Source organism: Microcaecilia unicolor, chromosome 7, assembly GCF_901765095.1.
Source record: "Microcaecilia unicolor chromosome 7, aMicUni1.1, whole genome shotgun sequence".
Lineage (NCBI taxonomy): Eukaryota > Metazoa > Chordata > Amphibia > Gymnophiona > Siphonopidae > Microcaecilia > Microcaecilia unicolor.
The window spans coordinates 184751065-184773263 of record NC_044037.1 but is presented as its reverse complement, the minus strand read 5'-3'; the positions used below and the strand labels follow the sequence as shown (position 1 = coordinate 184773263).

The 22199-nt window shown below is 43.0% G+C and overlaps 1 protein-coding gene across 1 annotated transcript in view; it reads right to left on the bottom strand.

Moving 5' to 3' along the window:
- UNC80 (unc-80 homolog, NALCN channel complex subunit) overlaps window positions 1-22199 on the bottom strand; it is a 417216-nt gene that overhangs the window by 194492 nt on the left and 200525 nt on the right. Inside the window, 3 exon segments of the mRNA XM_030209474.1 lie at window positions 1906-2000; window positions 3328-3333; window positions 11650-11815. Of these exon segments, the coding sequence (XP_030065334.1) occupies window positions 1906-2000; window positions 3328-3333; window positions 11650-11815 (267 nt within the window).

The following is a 22199-nucleotide window of genomic DNA, read 5'->3' as shown; positions in this document are numbered from 1 at the left end:
CTATAACTTGGCACCTCGATAGCACACCACACAATGTGGCATGATTAGCACCAATTCTATACTGGCTTCAAGATTGTGCCTAAGCCATTATAGAATACTAGCGGAAAAGACAAGTTGATCTGCTGAAACTTAGGCATGTCCCCTTAGGGCAGGTCAATGGCTGGTGGTAAGCTGGCATGTCTAAGGGGTCTTTTTACTAAGCTGCAGTAAATTATTTTGACGTACATTGAGGCCCCCTTTACCGCAGTTGGTAAAGGCAGTCTTTTTTCTCAAAAATAAATGGCCGTGAAGTAAGTAGCCACTTGCTGCATAGCCATTTGGGGGGGGGGGGGGAGGGGAGCACTTACTGCCACCCATTGAGGTGCAGTAAGGTCTCCCGTGCTAACCTGATAGTAATCGGGCAGCACACAGCGCTGCCCGATTACCACTAAGTAAGCACCAGCGCTACAGAAATAGAAAATATTTTTGTAGCACCAGAAATGGAGTGCGCTGGGGTTGGGAACTAGCACCAGGTTCCTCCAGTAGTTCTGGATTGGCATGCTTAGCACATAACTATGCAACTTTCTATTATTTGCACCAATCATACATATAAGACTTGCCGACTTGAACAATGTATAGCTTGGAGGGAAGGAGAGACAGGGGTGACATTGATACAGACGTTCAAATATTTGAAAGGTGTTAATCCGCAAAACAACCCTTTTTTCTGAGACAGGAAGGGGTAGAACTAGAGGACATGAATTGAGGTTGAAGGGGAGCAGACTCAGGAGTAATGTCAGGAAGTATTTTTTCAACAGAAAGGGTGGTGATATGTGGAATGCCTCCCGCGTGAGGTGGTGGAGATGAAAACGGTAATGGAATTCAAACGTGTGTGGGATAAACACAAAGGATCCTGTTTAGAAGGAATGGATCCACGGAATCTTAGCGGAGATTAGGTGGCGACACCGGTAATTGGGAAGCGAAACTGGTTGCTGGGAAGACTTCTACGGTCTATGCCCTGATTGTGACTGAATAGATATGAATGGGCTGGAGAGTAAATTTTAAGAGGTTTCGACCTTAGTTTTAGAACTTAGTACAGAACAGTGCTGGGCAGACTTCTACGGTCTGAAATGGCAGATACAAATCAAGGTCAGATATACACATAAAGTAGCACATATGAGCTTATCTTGCTGGCAGGTGAATTTTCAAAAGAGAAGGGCGCCCATCCCCAAATCGGGAGATGGGCGTCCTTCTCGCAAGGTCCGCCCAAATCGGCATAATCGAAAGTCAATTTTGGGCACCTCAACTGCTTTCTGTCGCGGGGACGACCAAAGTTCACGGGGGCTGTTCAGCAATGTAGTGAAGGCGGGACTGGGGCGTGCTTAAGAGATGGGCATCCTCGCCTGATAATGGAAAAAAAGAAGGGCGTCCCAGATGAACACTTGGCTGACTTTACTTGGTCCATTTTTTTTACGACCAAGCATCAAAAAGGTGCCTGAACTGACCAGATGACCACCGGGAGGGAATCAGGGATGAGCAAATCGGGAATCAGAATAAGCAAATGTTGGTAGATGACAGTTACTGTCATCTATCAACATTTGTTTATTTCTGATCTGATGAAGAAGGGCAACCTTTGAAAGCTAAACAAGAAATGTATTAAGTTATGTCCAATAAAAAAGGTACCATCTTATTTTCTTTTCCATGTTTTATTTTCTATTGATTACCTTTAAAAGTGGACTAACACGGCTACCACCACCTCTCTACTCAAGATGTTTTATTCAAGTATCTAATGATGTCAGATAATCACTATGCACTAAGTTGCTCCTGCTTTGGGAATGTGCTCCCCTATCTTTCTCTTTCTTAACTCGTTTTTGAATGTTTTTGAACTCCATTTTGAATTTTCAGTTGGTTCTCATGAGACATACTCACGTGAAGCCATGACATATTCCGATGATAGCTTTCCTCAGTTCCTGTGTTACTCATCCCTTCATGCTCAATGCTGGGCTCACTAGTTGCTCCAGGGACTTCCCTTCTTCTCAAAAGGAAACACCAAAGAAACTCATTAATTTTCATAATTCCTTACTAGTCATGGCAAAAATGCTTGTAGCCAGCCCAGCCTTGCCCAGTGGGTATTCATACTAACAGTAGCAAAGTCCCCATCCCTCTCCTCCTCTCTGGTCACCAGCTGGATTGGCAAAGAAAAGTAGCTTGCATTACATGAATTTGTCAGAGAGGTATTTTAATCTATAGTGGGGAAAGAAAAATACGTGTGGAAACTGGACACACACTCCTTGCTTATTCTGTTCCACCAACTGCTGAATCAATGATTTGACCTGCATTGGCTGGGCTCAGTTTTAAGGAACCCTGCAATGGTGTCATAGCCCTTGGCTGCTAAACCTGGATATCCTTGGCTTTACTAGAAAGTAACTAACAAGGATAGGGACAATGTGTCAAAAATCCTTACCCTTAACCCTGCTACTTCTAAAGAACCAAACCACAGCAAGAACCCTCACCCTGAACTAACTGCTGGGACATTCTGCAGTGCTGCCCAAAACAAAAATTCACTACAAACTATTAATCAAAATATTAGGAATTTAAGTTAGCCTAAGAGTCTACCGATTACTGCTGGTAAACAGAAAACTTCAATTTCATATCATGCCCTGATTATGAAGAAAGATGACTATTCTTAGCATTAACAATTTGGGGGCAGTTTTGTAAGTGGGCACCTCCATTTAAGTGTCCCTATGGTCACATTATGAGAGTCTATTCCATAAAGGCATCTGGACACATTGTTTTATAGAAATACTAGTAAAAAAGGCCCGTTTCTGACACAAATGAAACGGGCGCTAGCAAGGTTTTCCTCAGAGTGTGTATGCTTGAGACAGTGTGTGTGAGAGTGACTGTGTGAGAGAGAGTGAATGTGCGAGTGTGTGTGTGTGAGAGAGAGAGAGAGTGAGTGTGGGTGCGAGTGTGTCTGTGAGAGAGTGTGTGTGTGAGAATGAGAGTGTGTGCAAGCGCGTATGTGAGCCACAGTGAGTGTGAGAGAGAGAGACTGTGTGTGAGACAGATAGAGTGTGAGAGTATTGTGCGATACACAGACTCTCTTTGAAACTAAGAGAGTGTATGAGATCGAGAGAGTGTTCGAGAGTGACTGTATGACACATAGAGAGTGAATGTGATACAGTGTGAGACATAGAGTGTGTGAGAGACAGTGTGTGAGAGAGAAAGACACTGACTGTGTGTGAGAGAGAGTGTGTGTGTGTGTGAGAGAGTGTGTGTGTGACAGAGATACCTCCCCCCTCCCTCTCTGGTCTCAGGACCCCTCTCCCCTTCCCTCTCTGGTCTCAGGACCCCCCTCTCCCCCTCCCCCTCCCTCTCCCCCCCTCTCAGGTCTGTGGACCCCCTCCCCTCTGGTCTCAGGACCCCTCCTACCTGGTCTCAGGACCCCTTCCTCCCTAGTCTCAGGACCCCCTCCATCTCCCCCTCTCTGGTCTCTGGACCCCCTCCACCCCCTCTCAGAACCACCTCCCCCTGTCTGGTCTCAAGACCCCCTCCCACTCACCCTCCTCTCTGGTCTCAGGATCCCCTCACCCCTTCTGGTCTCAGGACCCCCTCCCCCCCTGGGGGGTACTGCTGAACTGGGAGGGGGTGGAGCGGCCCGAGAGGGGGGGACAGGGTTTAAGTTCCTTCTTTTTCCTTCATCTACCTATGGCTTTTCATCTTTTCTCACGTCTTGTTCTCCCCATGCCCCTTCCCCTTATTTTCCAGCCTTTCTCTACTCCCCTTTTCCATCCAGCAGCTCTCCTCTTTCTCTCCCCATCCTTCCAGTGTCTCCCCTCTTTCTCTCCCCATCCTTCAAATCTCTCCCCTCTTTCATTCTGCATCCTCTCCCCCCCCCCCCCCCCCAGGTCACCGCTGCTCCCCCCCTCCATCTGCCCAGCCACTTTCCTTCCAGGCCCGCCCACACCAACACAGACTTGCCAAGTCTCCCGTGAAACACGCGGTGCCAGCTCCCATTTCCGGCTACTGCTGTTTCTCCTGTTGAGCAGCAGCAGCCGCTACAAAAACAGCTGTTTTTAAAAATCAAGCGCGGCACCGCAGGCAGCCATCAGGCATTGGCTGTCGGCTCTGCAGCCGCTCCTCTCGCCTCTCACGTCACTGCCCCTGGAACAGACCCTGGAGGAGCGCAGTGACGTGAAAAGCGAGAGGAGTGGCTGCAGAGCTGACAGCCAATGCCTGATGGCTGCCTGCGGTGCCGCGCTTGCTTTTTAAAAACAGCTGTTTTTGTAGCAGCCGCAGCTGCTCAACAGGAGAAGCAGCAGTGGCCAGAAATGGAGCTGGCACCGCGTGTTTTGTGGGAGACTTGGCAGGTCTGTGTTGGGTGGGCAGGCCTGGAGGGAAAGTGGCTGGGCGGCCAGCGGGGGGGGGGGGGGGAGCGATGGCGACCTGGGGGGGAGTGGGGGGGGGAGCAGTGGCTGTGGCAACCTCGGGGGTGGAGGGGGGGAGCGGTTGCGACCTTGTACATGTAAATGTATAGAATAATAGCACTTATCCACATAAGTGGGCATTACCCATGAAAGTGCCAGCATGGCATCCCAAGTGCTAGTCTGTAATTTATTTATTTGTTGCATTTGTACCCCACATTTTCCCACCTATTTGCAGGCTCAATGTGGCTTACACAGTACTGTAAGGCGTTTGCCAAATCCAGTAGAGAACAGATACAAGGTTATGTTGTGTTCGAATAAGGTAGATGTATTCCAAGCTCCATTAGGGTCGAAGGAGGGAGGTTGTATGTTGTCCAGTACGGCCTTTGGTTTAGTTGTGTGGCCGGATGTGGGGATTTATGTTGGATCTGTAGTGTAGGCTGTTTTGAAGAGGTTGGTTTTTAGTGATTTTCTGAAGTTTAGGTGGTCATGGATTGTTTTCACAGCTTTTGGGAGTGCGTTCCCATATTTGTGCACTTATATAGGAAAAACTTGATGCATAGGTTGTTTTGTATTTGAGTCCTTTGAAAGTTGGGTAGTGAAGGTTTAGGTAGTGTGAGATTATCTGGATCTGTTCTGGTTGGTAGGTCTATGAGGTCTATCATGTATCCTGGGACTACACCGTAGATAATTTTGTGGACAAGGGTGCAGATCTTGAAGGTGATCCGTTCTTTGATCGGAAGCCAGTGTAGCTTTTCTCGGAGGGGTTTGGCACTTTCGAAATGGGTTTTACTAAATATCAGCCTGGCTGCTGTGTTTTGGGCGGTCTGGAGTTTTTTTGTGAGTTGTTCTTTACATCCCGCGTAGATTCCGTTGCAATAATCTGCATGGCTTAGAACTATTGATTGTATTAGGCACAGAATGCAAATACAAAGGGGCCAGAGTATGGGTGGGACTCCCAGTTATATGCATAACTTATAGAATACTGTTAGGTTATGCTGGTCATTGATGAATATGGGCACCTACAGTCACAACAAGTATATGGCCTGTGTAACTGCTGGTAAATAAATGTAAGGTGTGCTGATACCAAGTTACACTAGTATTCTGAATGAAGAATTTGCATTCCCAGATGTCGTTATAGAATATGCTTTCACCACAAGCCATCAGATTGCCTAAATGGAGGTGCCCACTTATAGAATTATCCCTTCCGTGTCTAGTCAAAGGAAATCTCCCTGAGTTCTCTGCCACAGACATTAGCTGTAATGCTTCTCCTTTAAACTTCAGGGCACATGAGAGAAATGAAACAAACACTCTGGACTCATATTATGAATTTCTCACAAACATTAACTGGGAAGAAGTACAAGAAAGAAATTTAGCAGGAGAGCACAACAACAATTAACTTAAATCAGGCACAATAAAATTAAAGAGAAAGCTTTTAAGGATCAATTCATTGCACAAAACCCAGAATTTAAAGCACATTGTGCAGACTCATTACAGCACTGTCTGTGCAGGAAGAGGCCAGTCTCAGCTGGAATGCTGGTATGTAGCTTCACTGTGCTATAGATTAGTTTAAATGTTTAATACCAGAGGGAGGATCCTGACTCTCCCATCTCCCCACTCCCCCATGAGCCCCACTTATCTTCTTTACCTATATCAGTGACAGTATCCCTGCTTTGGGAAATCTGCAGCTCCTCATTCTCGGACCCTGAGTCCTGCCGTGAGAGTTTGGTGCTCTTTAGACTGCCGGCCCGGCGAATGCTGGACAGGGAACCCCCTTTCTTCACCCGGAAACTGCGGGTTCCTTTAATCTGGAGCAGGTGAGAGCCTCCTATCCTGATCTTCCTGCTGGGAACTGTATTAAAGATACAAAAGAGGACTTTTTTTGCCCCCCCTTAATTTTTTTCCTCTGTTTATTTGAATCCCTCATTCCTCCCTCTCCAACCCTCCCTCACTGCTGCCACACAAGATAAGCAAGAGGCCTCCCCCAAGCCATTGCCAATGCAACTCTGTTAATCAGCCATTAAGGGATGCTTCACAGCAATGTAGTCAACACTTTCTATTGACAAGATGGGATGAATCAGCACTATGATCAAAGCAGAGTGACTAGAAGCCTGAAGTCTAGTTTTGCTCCTGAGGAACCAAGCATAATAATTCACCCACACTGTTAACTCTAACCACAGAGCACTCTCCTAAACATCACACAAGAGACTTCTCTTAGGTGAGATGTATCATTCTTTCCTTGTGCTTGAAACCCACCAGGTTACTATGACCTCCAGAAAAAGAGAAGAGGTCTCCTTCAGATAGATGAGTCATTTAGACTGCTTGTATATTCCCAATATTTTTGCTTTGATTTTGATCACGAAATGCACCAAGATGTCTGTGCGTTAGTTAGTACTGATCTATTTTGTTGCTTATTATATTTTGTCTTCCTTTAGAATAAAGTAAGTTGGCTGGGCTAGCAAATTGCATTTTTTGTTTTCAGAATAGCACTGTTCAGGTGAGTGGAGACTGCCCACTGCTAATATGCCAGTAGGCCTGCAGTGAACATCTCCACCACTATAGGGCTAGTTAATTTGGAATTTTACTTAATAACTGTAGGGATCAACAAAAACAATTTTAACTAGCCATCACATTTCCTGGTATTCTGAGTTCCTAGTATGGATAAAATAATAAATGCAAAGATTTTCATAAATCAATTTTACTGATTCCAAGCACTCTTGAATTCTGTGCACATGTTTTCACAATTGCAAAACGTGCTTGGTTTGCAATTGGTCCGTTTGAGGCAAAGTTAAAGAAAGCATGGTATTATCTGAAAACGGAAGTGTCATAATAGTATAACAAGCTCAAGTGGACACAATTTATCCTGAAAAGGCAGAAAATGGTAACAAAAACATTTTTTTTCCATTCTGAAATGAATTTTAAAAAGGCTGGCCCTACAAAGAAGAAAAATAGTTTTTCTTATGAATACATTAATTTCCCAAGAATTTTAAGTGCAACAGAGTGAAAACAGATTTGTTGATCCCTAACTCTATAATATTTGTGTCTGATGACATAAATATTATATATGTAATGTTTGAACAGCGAGATAGCATTATTACCCATTCTCATGACTCCTGTGGAAAAGGGAACTTTGTAACTTACTCAAGGCTCTGCCTTCTGCAAGTTAAGCCCCCTACTCATGAACCATGAGAGAAGAAATAGTACTCAAATAACTACCAGTATTATTTATACAAAATCTAATACTTAGGGGGACATAGCAGTAATAATAAGTGAAAAAAATATTGACTAGACTTTCAATTAAGTCCTTCATAAAAGGAATCCTGAGTTTAGATAGCCATCATTAGACAAGCTCCACAGAGGCTACAAATGTGTCTAAACATCTATTAAACTCTAGATGGGTTGAAGCACACAATAATTACACCATTAAAAAGCAAATGACATTATGAATCCATAGTGAGTATAATTCAGCAGCAGCCTCACAGACACACTCTAACCTCTGTGTCCTAACAAGGAAAGATGGTACATCTTCCATACCTATTCCAATTAGGGAAACTTTGAAAGGCATAGTAAAATAAATCATGACTTAATTTTGAGCTATTCTTATGAAATCCTGGCCTTAGGAAACTAGGTTACTAATTACAGAAACTTAGGGAGAATTCTGTATATATCAATAAAAGTTAGGCGCCAGAATGATCTGTGATAAGCTAGTATTCTATAAAGACTGTTCTGCTCGGAACAGCTTTTAGCATTAAACATTTTTATTGAAATAAATGTACAAAATATAAACAATCGCATTTATACAACAGTTTAAAAGATATAATGTTCACCAACACCTAAATCACCCTTCCCCCATACCTCTATCCCCATCCTACCCACACAATCCAGAATGTATCCCAAGTGGATACTTCAGGAGGGCCTTGGCTCTAATGACCCCCAGATGCTAAATAAGCTCAGCCTCTCCCTCCCCTACTCCCTTCCCCATTACTAACCCCGGAGTCAGCCAAATTGTACCCTAATGAAGTCCCAGCAATATACAGCACCTCCACATGCAATCATAAGGTGTTTAAAAATAAGATTCCTCCACACAAAAGGGCTTTTATAGACTACTAGCTTAGGGGTCCTTTTACTATGTCAAGCTAAAAAGTGGCTGGCGTTAGTTCTCCGGCCACTTTTTACTGCGGCCATAAAAACCCTTGTTTTCAATAGACGCAGTAAATGGCCGTGCGCTCATAAATACATTGGCTGTTAACTGCCTGAGCCGTTACTGTCTCCTATTTAGAAGGCGGTAATGGCTCACATGCTACTCATGTGGTAATCAGGCAGTGAGCAGCAATGGCCATGTACTGCCCATTACCGCTAGGCATGCTCTTCCTCGCTAGAAAATAAAATGTATTTTCTGGGTGCGGGAAATGTCGTACACTGAACACAGTACTACTGCCAGGTGCCTGGGAACACCCAGTGGTAGTGCTGTTTTCTCATGTGCTACCCATGCAGTGGCCCTACTGACCTTTGGTGAAAGGGCCCCTTAGTGCGCATTTCATGCCTAACTTTGGGCGTGAGTATTTATGCCTGCCAACAGTTGATGTAAATACTTATGCCCAACCAATGGCAGTTAGGCGCACAATACAGGTATTCTATAACACTGCGCCTAAATTCTGGGAATGCCCCTGACCTGCCCATGCCGCTCCTATTGCCACACCCCCTCGGAGTCAAACACTATGAAATTAGGTGTGCAGGTTATAGAATAGGGTGTAGAGCAGATCCACGTGTAACCTCTAATGACTGCAAATTAAGGGGTCCTTTTACCAATCTGCAGTAAAAAGGACCCTGCGCTAGCGTGGGGGGGGGGGGCTTTTTTGCTGTTTGCTGTGGCCCTTTTTACCACAGCGGGTAAAAAAGACTGAAATAGCCATGGCCATGCACTAAGATTGCTCTTACCGTGTGGCCATGTGAGGAGAGCACTTACCGCCACCCATTGAGGTGGTAACTGGGTAGCGAGCGGTGCTGCCCGATTAATGCCGGTTTACAGTCCTATTTTCCCCAGTGCGGGAAATGGCGTGTGCTGGGACTGGAACCTACCGCCGGTGCCTGTGTTGGACCAGCAGTAGCTCCAGATTAGTGTGCGGTAAGCTCGCGTTGGGCTTAGTGCCGCTTTGTAAAAGGGACCCACAGTGCTCATTAATGCCAATTACCAATTGTTATCACCAATTAAGCCAATTACTTTCCACGTGGATCTTGGATCTGCAAGCAAAATTGATCATCCAACTTTTGATGACCTATACAGAATTCCTCTGTTACTGTATAGTGGCTAGCTTAAAACCAGGAGCTATTTTTGGAAGAATCTCTCCCACTCCTGTCCTCCAATCCCAAATTTGACTTTTAAAAAATATAATATAGTCATAGTTCCATCTTTACTGCAGTTCAGCACACCTAATAACCAGAGGGCTAGAGCTGCCTTATAAATTTATGTGTCATCACTGAAGGGGGGGGGGGGGGGGGGGGAGGGGGGTCATGGCTGCATGGGAATGCGCATTTTCACATAATTTGTCTGTAGCTAACTGAATATGTAACCAATTGCACATGAAAACTGCATGTTCTTCTGCTGGATATCTTTCAAAAATTTCATATATTTTTCCTTTCTGTGATTGGTAGTGACATACTCCCAGAGAAGCCTCTTATAGAAAAAAAAAGAATTAAATGAAAGAATAAGAAAACAAAGCTAAGCAGTTCTGGCTGTTTGGACCTGGAGACAATATCATTCTTATGCCATAAAAAGCATGACTGAGGGTTATTTTTAACATTATAATTATTGGGTGGAAATAATGCAAATCCATACAAATACCTGTTTCCTAGTGCAATGAAATGGCAATGAGAAATACTCCACTGACATTCCCCTGCTCTAGCACATACTGTACACAAGCTAAGTAATATGTAATTACTTAACCAGCACAACAGCCTAGGAGTTAATTTGCAAAGATCCACCGAGTGGGTAAGTTATCCAGTTCGTTTTATCCAGTTATCTATAGGCTTATTCAGCCAAACCTATCCAGCTAGGTTTGACATATGTGTTCAAATTTTGACCAGTTAGATTTGAGATTGCTATTTGTGTATCTGGGGTTGCCCGCCAAATGTAGTCAGCTGTTAAAAATAGCCAGTCAAGCAAAGTTGGCAGGCTAAGGAGAACTAGTTAAATGTAGATTAATTTAGGGATGATCAACATGGGATACCATTAAGATGTGTTATTTTACTGTTAACCCCAGTTAGTAGTAGCTAGGTCTCACTGCATAAAATGGAACCTGTACTAAGAACAGCAGAAGTTACTGATAAAATAACACATCGCAATGGTAGCCCACTTCGATAACTATGCCCTTTAGTTGGTTAGATGTAGGGCAACCAGAACTGTCCAAATAAATTTAGCCAGTTAGGACCAAAAATTCATGCTGACTAGCTACATAGCAAACCTGCCCTAGAAACACCTCCAGAGCCACCATTCTTTTTAAGCTGCTACATTTTTCTGCTTTGTGAATTTAGATGGACAAATTTAGCTAGTCAGTATGGAACAGTTTCCAAAGACAAAGGTTTACCCAGCTTATTTCTGAAGTTAGACAGGTAAATCTTTTGAAAATTGACCCGTTAGCTTGCTGAAGTTAAGTGTCACCACAGAAATGATTTAATAATCAATACTAAGGCTTTAAAAAACATGGTAGATCTTGGCAGTGAAAATTGATTTATTTGGGCACCATCTTTTTCATATTGCTCAGTTATCAAGCTGTTGGTTCGCTATGAGTGGGATGCCAGATGGTTGAAGAAGGAAACAAAAGATGAAAATGGAAGGGAAGGCAAGCAGAAACAGAGAAGGGAAAACCCAGTGCTGTGTACTGCCAGGATGTGGGCCTGGGTTTAACTCCCAGTTAAGATCTCCTCTCTCCTGGCCAGCTAGAGCTAGGGATGTTGAAGAAGTTAGATTACAGGATTTGGGGCAAAGCCCTGATGAATGGCTCCCACCTAAAATCATCACTGCAACAACTGGGCTGAGTTGGGGGGTGATATAAATAGGAGGATACAAGGGGAGGAAGGGATAAGGTAAAATAAGGAAGGTTTTTAAGTTCCTTTAAGTTGTTGGGTGCCGTAGTTTTATCCTAACCTTCCTGCTTAATATTACAATATTGGTTAATGTCAAGTTCCAACATCTACAGTCAAATCTCCAACAAGACTAGCTATTTGAAGGTTTCATCTTTCAGACAGGTACCTTTCTTTTCTTCTGTACCAGTGTCAGATTTGAGGGTATGACTGCTGCTGTGGAGGGAGTCCTTGGAATCCTCATTCTCGTCCAGAATCCCAGCAAAACTAATCTTCCTCTCATACTTGTGCCGATCAAGCTCTGGGTCCAAGCGTAACCTGCAGCTTTCCAGGTCCTGAAGCACCACAGAAACCAAGTGAATAGGAGAGCACAATACCTAGTCACACCCTTTAATGACTATGAGTGGATCAGCACAGCAATAACGCTCTTCTTTGAACATATAGGAGGCAATTCTATAACTGGGCAATGCCATTTAGGTGCCTAGATGCAGTGCAGTGAGAGACTATTGTACATATTGGTATTTGGGCACTAAATTCTATTAAAGAATGCCAGTGTAACCCAGTATCGGCTTACATTTAGGTGCTCACAGTTGCACTAGCCATAGACTTGGTGTAACTGCAGGTGGCTAAATGCAGCAAGGACACATGTAGCTTACAGTATTCTGTAAGTTATTTGTGTAAGTGGGAGTCCCGCCCATGCCCCTCCCATGCTCCGCCCAAATGACCACCCCCTTGCAATTATATGCTATGCTACTTAAATTGCCCATACATAACAGCACTTAGAGGTCCTGCTGGTACTTATGTGGGTATGTTTACAGTAATCTGTACATTTACATTTACATTTACGAGAGGTGAGTAAATGTGAGTGCCCAATTATAGAATCAGAGGAATTTAGTTCAGCAGTTCCCGGAGAACCAAGCCATAAGTTACTTTTCATTAAACTCTTCCAATTTTGGGACAATACCAACACATTTTTTCCACCTCTTTCTGCTTTTTCATAAGATATAAATTATGTATCCTTGGAATCCTTCGAACTTTGTGCCTGGCATATCCAAAGTGCCCCAGAAAATGCTGTGCTTATTGCTCTCTGTGTGTGCTTTGTAAAAGAAAACTAAAAGCCAAAAGCATAAACGAGGTTGAAAATACTTGACGATATTGACACAGTTGGCTTGGCAAGCAGCACAATGCAGTATTAAACAGAATGATGCTGGTAACCACAGTAACACTTATGGACAAAAACAAATATCTTGGTAACAGGGAGGAGGAGAAGTCTTGTGGTTTAAGTGCATCATAGAGTCAGAATTGCTGAGTTCTAGTATTGAATTTGTAGAAACAGCTCTTCATTTAACCCTAGGAATTTTACTGTACTTCCACGTAACCCTTTATAATTCGGTAATTGTAATAAAAAAATAGATTTTCTTCTCCCCCTCCTGCCTTTGGAAGCTGGTACATAGTATCCAATCATTGACATCAATTGCAAGACCTTCCACCCTGGAGATGGCTTCCAGCATTCCTGAAATGCTGCAATTACACAACTATCTGACCATGTCACACATCAAAACATTTTAAACAACACCAACTTATTACCTGATTCTGTGACACTGAGAGTGCTGAGGCTTTTGGCTCAGGAGTCACTTTGAAGTCCTCTTGCCCAAACTGCATGAGATGACACTCTTGTATCTTAAGAGACTTCTCTCAGAAAGCATTGTTCATTTAAAATACAGCATGCTCTGCACCCTGACATGGACACTACAAAGAAGCTTTAAAGGACAATTGGCTCTACCGTTATTTTAAAATAACTTCCTTAGCCGATGGCTTATGCAACACTTCTCTGTGACTTGCAAGTCATACCTGTTTGTTTGAAAGCTTCATTTACTAATGACATTAGCATACGTTATCTGCCACATGGCCCATTTTTTACCTAGGGTCCTTGTGATAGATAGCATCAGTATATGATAGCCTAAAATGTTTTTAAACATATTTTTAATACCTGTGCCAATGGCTTGTGAAAGTTGATAAGAACACACTTGTAGAACTTCCTCAGAGGGGATAATTCTGTAAAGTTTACCTATATATAGGCACATATTCTATAAAGATATTGCCATATGTACTTAGGTGCGAGCAGTTACACCAGCCATGCAGCTGGTGCAAGTGTAAGTGTGTGCACCTAAGTTCTGGTGATACACAATAACTTATAGTATTTTAAAACTTATACAGGTAAATCTGTGCTTTGCCTATGCTCTGCTCTGAGTCTGCCATGTCCACACTCACCTCTACAGTGCACACCATCACAGATATGCATTTATTTACAGAACAGCACTAGAATCACCCACTAAGCCTGGTATCTATAAATGTGCACACCCAAATTCATGCCTAGTGTGCAAATTTGCACATGCAAGTTATAGAAATAGGGCAGTTGTGCATGCAACTTAATTTAATAATTGACTGCTAATTGACATTAACAGCCAATGCTTAGCTTGGATTGGTGTTAATTGGTGCTAATTGGCACCAATTAACATTTGTTAGTGCAACTGCCCTTAGTCGCTATTCTAGAAGTTGCAAACGCCGATTCCATTGTGTGCAACTTTTAGGAGGGTGTAGACATGGGAAGGGCATGAGTGAGTTGGGGCGTGCCTATGAGTTATAGAATACTAGGAATTTTCCCCTGGATTCTATATAGCTTAACTTAAGTTGTGCATTCAGATCTAGTCGTATTCTGGATTTGCGCACACAACTTAATTAGTTAACAAACCATTAATGATACTAATTGGATTTAATTAGAATTTATGCACATAACTGTCTAAGTATATTCTATAATGTGATGTGCACAAATTCTAAATTGCATAGTAGAAAAGGGAGAGTGGCCATGAGCATAGAATGGGTGGGTTATGGGCGTTTCTAAAATCTATGCACTTTGTTATAGAATACACCAGGTCTGCGCCTAATTTAGGCATCAGCATTTATATCAACTTTTACTTGGTGTAACTGCCTGTGACTAAATTTAGTCACATGGATAAGCGCTCGGCATATTCTATAAACCATGTGGAAATTTAGGCTTATTGTATAAGGTAAGCCTAAATTTAGGCATACATTATAGAATACGCCTAGGTGTATTTCATTTCGGTGCTGATTTTTTAGGCATGATATATAGAATCTAGTCCTTTGTGCCTAATTGCCATGACATGGCGTAAATGCTCACGCCTAAAGTTAGGCATGAAACTGCAGACTTGCACTAGTATTGTAAAATTCCTCGCAGAACTGTCACTATAGAATTTGCACTTAGTGTGCATCATCCCAGCACCTAAATTTGGTGCTCTTTCTTGAACGTACCCCTAAGTGTCGTTCTGGTATATTTACTGTTACCTTAGCCATGCACTAACAGAGTTTGCTAATTCACATGCTATAAGATAGTAATTCTATAATTTAGGTATCTACAGTGCACCTACTTAGAGCTTAATCTATCAAGAAAAGTAGATACCTACTTTTCTTTATAAAATACCAACATAACATGTCAAAAATGCACCCATATTCAAGGCGTGATCACTAACACTAGCAATAAAACTGATGTAAATGATTGTGCTTAGATCGCTAAAGAATGTGCATAGATTATGGGATTTTATAAAGGTATGCCCCGCCCACACTGCAGCTAAACTACGCCCATGTCAATGCCTACTTGCAAACTACATGCCATCACATTTAGGCGCCATTTTACAGAATAGTAGATAGCCAGAATATTGGCATTTATGTGTGTGTATTTGTACACGTATATAAATGCTGGTATTCAGGTTATTTATGTGCATTCTTAGCACCAAATTCTTGACATCCTCCTTAAAGAACTAGCCCCTAAGGGCCAGATTCTATATAGTTCCGTGCCCAAATTTCCAAGTAGTGCGCAAACTTGAGCACAAAAGTTATAGAATGGTGCCAGTTGCGTGCCTAACTTAGGAGACCTTTTACTAAGCTGCGTTAGATGCTCATGTGCGCCTAATGAGGCTTAAATTGGCGTACCAAGAGATGTGCTCAGGTGTCCTGCATTAACTGCCAAATCAGCACATGCAAACTGCGTGCTCAAAAATATTTTATATTTTTTGTGAGGGCATGTCAGGGGGTGGAGAGTGGGTGTTCCTGCATTAATCAGTTAACACAGCTACAATCTTATGCACTAACTCATTATTTATTTATTTAGATTTTGCTCACACCTTTTTCAGTAGTAGCACAAGGTGAGTTACATTCAGATACACTGGATATTTCTCTGTCCCAGGAGAGCTCACAATCTAAGTTTGTACCTGAGGCAATGGAGGGTTAAGTGACTTACCCAAGATCACAAGGAGCAGCAGTGGGATTTGAGCCTGCCACCTCTGGATTGCAAAACTGGTTCTCTGGCCACTAGGCCACTCCTCCTCATCCTCCAGGATTACTGTGTGAGTCCTTACTGCCTTCAAAATGGGCGTTAGTAAGTGCTCACGTGGCAAATTAATCTTCATTGTGAGTATCCTGAAAACCTGACTGGCTGGGGTGCTTCCAGGACCAGGGTTTGGTTTACTACAAAGGGGGTGTGCACATGGGCAGATCAGGAGCGTGCCTTGCAGTTGCATAGGTAAGTTATAAAATACTATCAATTATGCACACTAGCCCTTGACATGGTGTAAGTTTTTGCACCTAAAGTTACGTACCGCCTTGAGTGAATTCTTTCAAAAAGGCGATAAATAAATCCTAATAATAAAATCCTATATAATAAAACGCACCTCCAACGTTCTGAAGCTGACTGCATGGCTGAGGCATTCCTGCTCTCTGTATCCATCTCCTGAATTGACATCATGTACTTCCGGGTTCGTCACAAGCAGAAGTGACCAACCACACGAGGTTTCTCGGCTTCAGAATGTTGAAGGTGCATTCTATTAAATAGGATTGGTCAGTTCCTTGAAGCACAGCCAGAGCTCAGCGTCCTGCACAGTAACGCTCAGACTCCAGAGAGAGAGGGGGGGCCTGACACCAGAGAGAGGGGGGCCTGACACCAGAGGGGGGTATCTCTGTCACACACACACTCTCTCTCTCTCACACACTCTCTCTCTCTCACAGTCAAGGTCTTTCTCTCTCTCATTCTCACACACTGTCTCTCACACACTCTATGTCTCACACTGTATCACATTCACTCTCTATGTGTCACACGGTCACTCACACACTCTCTTGGTCTCATACACTTAGTCTCACAGAGAGTCTGTGTCTCACACACACACACACTCTCTCTCTCTCGCACACACTGTATCTGTGTGAAACACACTCTCTCTCTCACACTGTGTCTCACATACGCACTTGCACACACTCATTCTCACACACACACTCTCTCTCTCACAGACACACTCGCACCCAGACTCACTCTCTCTCTCACACACATTCACTCTCACACACACTGTCTCAAACATACACACTCTGAGGAAAACCTTGCTAGCGCCCGTTTCGTGTCAGAAATGGGCCTTTTTTACTAGTAAATAAATAAAGTTATGCATATGCCAACTTATAGCTCTATTTTAAGACTTTCATTTTTGATAATAATCATCCTAAAGTGGGTTTTGGTTCACCTTACTTCCTGGTTGTTCTATTTATGGTTTCTTTAATTTGGTAATACCGTCTATCTCTAGAAAATTCTAGGCGGTTACAATAAGAAGTATCAAATAGACATAAAGCATCTATGTCTGTTGGTACTCAACATTCTGGTATCTTCCTATGCTTAACTTATTACTAATCCATATGTATGCACTGGTATGTGCTCAGTGCATTCACTTTTATGTATTCTGCCCTGTGCCTTACCTATAATCATCATTCTTGTGCTCAATTTATCTCTCCCTTTATGTATTCTGCCCTGTGCCTTCTCCCAGAATAATATCAAGTGCATGTAAACAAATAAACATAATTTAGAGGGAACATATGATCAAAAGGGAAATTATTTAATTTATCACCTATGGGCAAAGCAAGTAGATGCCACCTGCAAATGAAAACGTGGGAAAGCATATGAAGTTTTGACTGAAACAAATTTGGCCCATGAACTGAGCAACAGAGAAAGATTGATTTGTGTAGTTATTTGGTTTATCCATCTCTGTATGGGTCTTGATAAATTTGACTATAATATCATTTACTATTTATGCTGACTAATGTTCTTTTAAAAGTAATAATGCATAAACATTACATTTATGTTGCAGGAATAACTTGGCTTCTAATTCTGTGAAATTCAGAAAAGCAAACTGTTACATACAGAAATACATCTTTATAGGAGAACAGAATATGTAATTAGATGGCCAAGATATCTATATCTATATATATCTATCTATATCTATCTGTCTATATAACATATTCAGCCATATGAAGAATGTGTAGACTGCAGACTGCTGAGATGTGGTCTCTATTAATCAGTATTGTTCCTGATTGTACTTTTGGAATGTTTCAGGTGATGAAAAGGCAACATATTGATTTTCCTTTATCAAATGGCCTATTTGTTTACAGACACATTCTTATTTTTGATTCATATCCCATCTATTTGTATCTTTGACATGAATACCATGTTGGTCTTTCAGATATAGTTCCCAATAGCTAGTCACGGACGTGCTAAGATAGTCCAATAAAAAGATATCTCCTAAACTTGTTGGATGCCTTGTGTGGGAGTGGGTGGTATAAAGTTGGATTTCCTTAAACATAGTAACGTGGTAACATAGTAGATGATGGCAGAAAAAGACCTGCACGGTCCATCCAGTCTGCCCAACAAGATAACTCATATGTGCTACTTTTTGTGCATACCCTACTTTGATTTATACCTGTGCTCTTCAGGGCACAGACCGTATAAGTCTGCCCAGCACTACCCCGCCTCCCAACCACCAGCCCCGCCTCCCAACCACCGGCTCTGGCACAGACCGTATAAGTCTGCCCAGCACTATCCCCGCCTCCCAACCACCAGCCCCGCCTCCCGCCACCGGCTCTGGCACAGACCGTATAAGTCTGCCCAGCACTATCCCCGCCTCCCACCACCGGCTCTGGCACAGACCGTATAAGTCTGCCCAGCACTATCCCCGCCTCCCAACCACCAGTCCCGTCTCCCACCACCAGCTCTGGCATAGACCGTATAAGTCTGCCCAGCACTATCCCTGCCTCCCAACCACCAGCCCCGCCTCCCACCACCGGCTCTGCCACCCCATCTCGACTAAGCTCCTGAGGATCCATTCTTTCTGCACAGGATTCCTTTATGCTTATCCCATGCATGTTTGAATTCCGTTACCGTTTTCATTTCCACCACCTCCCGGGGGAGGGCATTCCAAGCATCCACTACTCTCTCCGTGAAAAAAACACTTCCTGACATTTTTCTTGAGTCTGCCCCCCTTCAATCTCATTTCATGTCCTCTCGTTCTACCGCCTTCGCATCTCCGGAAAAGGTTCATTTGCAGACACTCCATCACTAAAGAGGAGCTACCTTAAGAATGGAAATGCTGACTTGTCTGGTAGGGCATGGTTCAAGCAGAGCAGGAAGTTAAAAAGCCCTCTTAGTACATAAGTACATAAGCATTGCCACACTGGGACAGACAGAAGGTCCATCAAGCCCAGTATTCCGTTTCCAACAGTGGCCAATCCAGGTCACCGGTACCTGGTAAGATCCCCAAAAAGTACAATACATTTTATGCTGCTTATCCTAGAAATAAGCAGTGGATCTTCCCCAAATCCATTTTAATCATGGTCTATGGACTTTTCCTTTAGGAAGCCATCTAAACCTTTTTTAAACCCCGCTAAGCTAACTGCTTGTACCACATTCTCTGGCAATGAATTCCAGAGTTTAATTACACGTTGAGTGAAGAAACATGTTCTTCAATTCATTTTAAATTTACTACTTTGTAGCTTAATTGTGTGCTCCCTAGTCCAAGTATTTTTGGAAAGAGTAAACAAGCAATTCACGTCTACCCATTCCACTACACTCTTATTTTATAGACCTCTATCAGATCTCCACTCAGCCGTCTTTTCTCCAAGCTGAAGAGCCCTAGCCACTTTAGCCTTTCCTCATAGGGAAGTCGTCCCATCCCCTTTATCATTTTCGTCGCCCTTCACTGCACCTTTTGTAATTCCACTATATCTTTTTTGAGATGAGTTGACCAGAATTGAACACAATATTCAAGGTGCGGTCACACCATGGAGTGATACAAAGGCATTATAACATCCTCATTTCTATTTTCCATTCCTTTCCTAATAATACCTAACATTCTATTTGCTTTCTTAGCCGCCGCCGCACACTAAGCAGAGGGTTTCAGTGTATCATCAACGATGATGCTTAGATCCCTTTTCTGGTTGGTGACTCCTAATGTGGAACCTTGCATTATGTAGCTATAAATTCGGTTCCTCTTTTCCACATGCATGCACTTCCTCACCTTAAACGTCATCTGCCATTTAGATTTTCAGTCTTATAAGGTCCTCTTGTAATTTTTCACAATCCTCTTGCGATTTAACAACTTTGAATAACTTTGTGTTGTCAGCAAATTTGTTTGCTTGTTTGTTGCATTTGTATCCCACATTTTCCCACCTTTTTGCAGGCTCAATGTGGCTTACATAGTACCGTAAACGGCGTTAGTCGATTCCGGTTTGAACAAATACAGGTATGAACAATTACCTCACTAGTTACTCCCATCTCTGTCATTTATAAACATACTAAAAAGCAGTGGTCCCAGCACAGACCCTGGGGAACCCCACTATCTACCCTTCTCCATTGAGAATACTGACCATTTAGCCCTACTCTCTGTTTTCTATCTTTTAACCAGTTTTTAATCCACAATAGGACACTACCTCCTATTCCATCACTCTCCAATTTCCTCTGGAGTCTTTCATGAGGTATTTTGTCAAACACCTTTTGAAAATCCAGATACAGAAGGGTGAGGCCCCGAGCAAGAGAAAGGGATCCTCCTTAGGTGTACCACGCTGAGGCTTTAGTACCTTAGGGAGAGGGAAGCAGAGTGGCTTCTCAGCAGATGTCTGCATCACCCAGCTGTACTCCAGGTAGAAGAATGTTTACCTGGAAATCCTGTGAGTTATTAACCCACGAGGCCAGGCAAGAGGCAGGCCTGGGTGGGATTAATGTGGAGCCTGACAGGGTTGTTGGAAGGTTACAGGAAACCCTGAGTGCCTATTGAGACCGTGGAGCCTGTCTGGGACAGGGCTGAAGGAAGACTGCACAAACTTAAAGAGACATTATTTTATCCTGTCTGTGAGCTAAACATTCATGGAAATGCAAATAAAGTGTTTGAGTTTTGCTTCCATCCCTTTGTCTGGCTGTATTTCTTAGGGTTCTATACCTGGCTGCTGGTTCACACTATCACATGCCTATTTCTATATATTCAAATAGATTAATATGGCTACCAAACATAGGAGCCAACTTTTCAAAATTATTAGGGGTGCTAAGACCAATGGAAATAATCCCTCCCTGGGCACATACAAGCAATTTTCTCAATATTGGGGGAGTGCTCAAGCACCCACAGAGGTGGATGTTCAAATATAATACTAGTGTTGATTAATATAAGTATGCAGAGCTTGGTCAAAAAGAGATCTATGGAATTATATGGTTTTAAAATATTTAAAAAGTAAACAGAAGGCCTGGCAGGACAGGCTCCTGCTCAGTTAAATTAAGCTGGCCAGAATTGTTCCCAATAAGTTGAACAGGAGTCCTCCACCTACAGTCCTGCCAGTGGTGGTGGTGGTGGTGGTGGTGATGGTAGTGGAGGAGGGGGTTGCTGTTTCACTATCAGACTATCACATTTTCGGTAGTGAAGGACAGGCAAGTTCTGTAGGACTCCAGAGAGCCTGCCTGTCTCTAGTGATTGAAAACAGTATTGAAGAAGCACCCCCCCCCCCCCCCCCAGCAGCAATGCAGTTGGATGACTCCCTCTCAGCTTAGAGGGAACAGCAGCACTTAACCAGATAGTATTGCTGAATATTAGAACTAGTCGCTGCTGGACAATTCAGTTAGTGCTGGGGTGGTACAGGGTGGTATGAGGACAGAGGTAGGGTGAACACAGAAGTAATCCAGGCATTGCAGATATTCAGTGCTGGTTCCTGGATAGATAACTGGGCATGATGAGTTGCTTACAATGCAGTACTAATGATGCTCTCTTAGCCATCTGGATACCAGACTGAATATCGGCCATGCCCAGGTACAAAAAAAGATTGTGAGTCCTCTAGGGACACAGAAAGTACCTGCATATAATGTGTACAGTGCTGCATATGTCTAGTAGTGCTATAGAAATGATTATTATTAGTAGTAGTAACTTCTGGGTATCACCAAACACCCGGATATTCAGTGCTGATCCTGGATAGGTGCCGGTACTGAATTTTTGGGCCTAATTCTGCCTGTGGTGGTCAGTGCTGTGAAAAATGCTGACTGCCGCAGGCTGCATAATGGCTGGAGGGTTGTTAAGAAAGATTGAGGATATCTTAACAGGCCCCAAATTTCCCTCTTCTTTGAAGCTTCCACCCTTAATGGTTGCATAAATATATCTAAATCCTGATGTCCAAAACTGAAAAATGTACATTTGTCAAGCGGACATAATCTGGGCATGTTTTGGTTGGAACTAGAAAAGCCTAAAAAATAAATGTGTATCGCCCTTTTCAGAAGGCTAATGCACATCTTATCTCATCAAAGATCAAAGCTGGGATTTACTGTTACTACTTGGGACATCTAGGTTTCAAGTGCTCCACTAG